The sequence below is a fragment of the Oncorhynchus nerka genome, linkage group LG2 (genome assembly GCF_034236695.1).
Source record: "Oncorhynchus nerka isolate Pitt River linkage group LG2, Oner_Uvic_2.0, whole genome shotgun sequence".
In the NCBI taxonomy this organism is placed as follows: domain Eukaryota; kingdom Metazoa; phylum Chordata; class Actinopteri; order Salmoniformes; family Salmonidae; genus Oncorhynchus; species Oncorhynchus nerka.
Genome location: NC_088397.1, coordinates 6,078,860 through 6,082,839, shown reverse-complemented (window position 1 = coordinate 6,082,839; position 3,980 = coordinate 6,078,860). Strand labels below are relative to the sequence as shown.

General features: G+C 41.2%; 1 protein-coding gene across 1 annotated transcript; it reads right to left on the bottom strand.

Moving 5' to 3' along the window:
• On the bottom strand, positions 1-3,717 carry LOC135573370 (gastrula zinc finger protein XlCGF26.1-like). The gene is made up of 2 exons (XM_065022473.1): positions 3,613-3,717; positions 1-2,980 (listed from the first exon to the last, which is right to left on the bottom strand). Exons 1-2 carry the CDS (start codon positions 3,713-3,715, stop codon positions 1,548-1,550), a joined length of 1,536 nt encoding a protein of 511 aa, XP_064878545.1. The 5' UTR covers positions 3,716-3,717; the 3' UTR covers positions 1-1,547.
• Between the last annotated feature and the right edge of the window lie 263 nt (positions 3,718-3,980).

Below are 3,980 nucleotides of genomic sequence, written 5' to 3'. Positions count from 1 at the left end.
TTTCACTTCAAACAGTTTATTTCATTGAATTATACACAAGAGAGAAAAACATGCATGTACAAACATTATTTTTCATTACATTCTTGTCAGTTAGCGGATGCTCTTATCCAGAACAACTTATAGGACAAATAAGGGTTAATTGCCTTGCTCAAGGGCACAACGACAGATTTTTCACCTAGTCAGCTCGGGATTAAACCAGCAACTTTTCAGTTACTGGCCCAACACTCTTAACCGCTGGGCTACCTGCCACCAGATCAATTATATTCAATACAGTTATTCAAATACATTCATCATCAATGACTAAAATAATGAATCTAGTATTAAAATACAGTTTATTAAACACAAGTACTCGATTCATTGCTTGTTTATCATTAAACAAAAGTTGTTTAGTAATATAAAATAATCCACCCAAACTAATGCTAAAAACTGATCATCACACCATCTTTATCTGATATACATTGAGTACAAAACATCAGGAACACCTGCCTAATATTGAGTAGCACCCCCCTTTGTCCTCAGAACAGTCTCAATGCATCAGTACATAGACTGTCCAAGGTGTTGAGAGCGTGCCACAGGGATGCTGGTCCATGTTGACTCCAAATGCTTTATTGTGTCAAGTTGGCTGGGAGTGGATCTACTCTGAATAGCTCGTTCCATCTCCTCCCACAGATGCACAATTACAGTGAATTCAGTGTAATGTTATTGGAACCATTACTGGACAAGCCGGGTGGCACAAGGCATAATCCTGCTGAAAAAGTCTATTTGCAGATGCATACAGTGCTGCCATGAAGGGACGCATCTGATTGGCAATGATGTTTGGATATTTTTTGTTGTTGTGCACTCTCCTCAAACAATAGCATGATCTTTTTTTCACTTTCATAGCTACTGTTAATTGAACACTGCAGTTAGATTAACAAGAATTTAAGCTTTCTGCCCATATAAGACAGGTCTATGTCCCGGAAAGTCGTCTGTTGTATACAACGTCATTCTAGTCACATTAGATCACGTTAGCAACAACCGTCCCGGTTTAGGGACACCCATCCCGTTGAGCAGGGGTGGGCAACTCCAGTCCTCGGGCCTGATTGGTGACACACTTTTCTCCATCCCTAGCAAACACAACAGATTAATCTAATTACATTCTAAACTGAAGATCATGATTAAGGTGATAATTGGAGTCAGCTGTGTTAGCTGGGGCTGGGGCAAAACTGTGACACCAATCAGGCCCTCGAGGACTGGAAATGCCCACCCCTGACGGAGAGGATAATTTAAGGAATTTGAAATTATTCATTCTTTTACTTTTGATACTTAAGTCTATTTACAACCAAATACTTAGAATTTAACTCAAGTAGTATTTTACTTGGTGACTTTCACTTGAGTTACTCTTGCCACATTAAGAGCAGAATTAAGGCTTCTCTCCTGTGTCTGTTCTCTGATGACCTTTTAGGTCAGCTGTTGTTTTAAACAATTTTCTACAGTCAGATCAGTGCTAAGGCTTCTCTCTGTTTACCTTGGTGTCTTTTTAACTGACACATTCAAGAGAAACTCTTTCAACAGTCAGAGCAGGAGTATGGCTTCTCTCCTGTGTGTGTTCTCTGGTGAACTTTTAGCTCAGCTGATGTTGTGAAGTATTTTATACAGTCAGAGCAGGTGTAAGGCTTCACTCCTGTATGTATACGTTCATGTGTTTTTAAGTGGCCCAGTTGAGAGAAAATCTTTCCACAGTCAAAGCAGGAGTAAGGCTTCTCTCCTGTGTGTGTTCTCTGATGAACTTTTAGCTCAGCTGATGTCGTGAAACATTTTACACAGTCAGAGCAGAAGTATGGCTTCACTCCTGTATGTCTACGTTCATGTGTTTTTAAGAGGTCCAGTCGAGAAAAACTCTTCCCACAGTCAGAGCAGGAGCAAGGCTTCTCTGATGTGTGTGTTCTCTGATGAACTTTTAGCTCAGCTGATGTTTTGAAGCATTTTACACAGTCACAGCAGGAGTAGGGCTTCTCCCCTGTATGTATACGTTCATGTGTTTTTAAGTGGCCCAGTTGAGAAAAACTCTTTCCACAATTAGAGCAGGAATAAGGCTTCACTACCGTATGTATATGTTCATGTGTTTTTAAGGTTCTCAGTAGAGGGAAACTCTTTCCACAGTCAGAGCAGGAGTAAGGTTTCTCTCCAGTGTGTGTTCTCTGGTGAACTTTTAGCTCAGCTGTTGTTGTGAAGCATTTTACACAGTCAGAGCAGGAGTAAGGCTTCACTCCTGTATGTATACTTTCATGTGTTTTTAAGATGTCCAGTCGAGAGAAACTCTTTCCACAGTCAGAGCAGGAGTAAGGCTTCACTCCTGTATGTATACGTTCATGTGTTTTTAAGTTGCACAGTACAGAGTAACTCTTTCCACAGTCAGAGCAGAAGAAAGGCTTCTCTCCTGTGTGTGTTCTCTGATGAACTTTTAGCTCAGCTGATGTTGTGAAGCATTTTACACAGTCAGAGCAGGTGTAAGGCTTCAATCCTGTATGTATACGTTCATGTGTTTTTAAGTGGGAAAGTTGAGAGAAACTCTTTCCACAGTCAGAGCAGAAGAAAGGCTTCTCTCCTGTGTGTGTTCTCTGGTGAACTTTTAGCTCAGCTGATGTTGTGAAGCATTTTACACAATCAGAGCAGGAGTAAGGCTTCACTCCTGTATGTATATGTTCATGTGTTTTTAAGTGGCCCAGTCGAGAGAAACTCGCCCCACAGTCAGAGCAGGAGTAAGGCTTCTCTCCAGTGTGCAGTCTCTGATGAACCGTCAGATTCCCTGATGTTGTGAATCTCTTCCCACAGTCAGTACAGGAATACAGATTATGTCCTGTGTGTATCTTTTGGTGTATTTTTAGCTTTGATAGAATTGGGAAAATCTCCTCACAATGTGGGCAGTGGTGAGACCTCTTAGCTCTGTGATCTTCCTGCTGTTGCTCTCTGGATGTAGAGAATGTTTCAATGTGGTCTCCTGTGTGAACAACATCAGAAGAACCAGTCAGTTGGAGTGATATACATGTCAATCAAATGTATATTATGAAGCCCTTTTAACATCAGCAGCTGTCACGAAGTGTTCTACAGAAAGCCAGCTTAAAATCCCGAAAGAGCAAGCAATGCAGATGTAGCAGCACAGTGGCCAGGAAAAACTCCCTAAAAAGCAGGAACCTTAGAAAAAATGTAGAGAGGAAACAGGCTCAAAGAGGTGGCCAGTCCGCTTCCGGCTGTACCGGGTGACATATGTATTCATATCAGTAGGTTGTACAACACAAAAGGGGTATAAAACAACTCTAAAAGTGGATAAGACTTGAAAGCTAAAAAGGGGCTTGTCATCCTCTACTCACTATCACAAGGGTTAGATACTACACAGACTCATTTCATAGGACTTTAAAACACTGGCAGTTTGTCTACTATTTTAGTCTAGACTCTGATCACTCCAGATAACCCAGTGAATAAAACAAATGCTGACAATACTGGTGTCAAACCATGCAAGTCTCAGTAGCATGAAAAAACAGCTACTTTTTCAATGAAACAGTTCTACTGCAACTCTTCATGCACAGTGGAACTTTGGAATGAAAAACAAACGTAGATAGAACCTGATCTCACCATGAGAAACAGATTTCCCAATCTTCTCCTCCTCTTCGTCATCTTTAATGTTGGCATTCAGCTCCAGTGTTTGACTGCAGTCTTCCAGCTTCACTGATGCCATCTCTGGATCCTGCAGTGCAAACTGGGCTCCACTGTCACAATCAGGACCCAGTGACTGTAGGTTTGGACTCAGTGTGGAATGAGAGAGACAGGCTGGGTTTGTCCTCACTGTTGATGTTACCGGCCTCAGACTTAATTCTAGTCGTCCTGTAGTAACAATGAGAAACAGACACAAAAGTTAGTCTTGACAGTTCTGGCACTTTTTATTCTCTAAAAATATATATTTTTTTCCTGTTCAATTGTCTAATTCAGTGCTTGACTTGGAC

Coding starts and splice junctions, on each gene's coding strand:
- LOC135573370 (XM_065022473.1), bottom strand. CDS start 3,715: ATGGCATCAGTGAAGCTGGAAGACTGCAGTCAAACACTGGAGCTGAAT. Junction 2,981..3,612: donor TGGGAAATCTGTTTCTCATG/GTGAGATCAGGT, acceptor TTGTTCACACAG/GAGACCACATTGAAACATTC.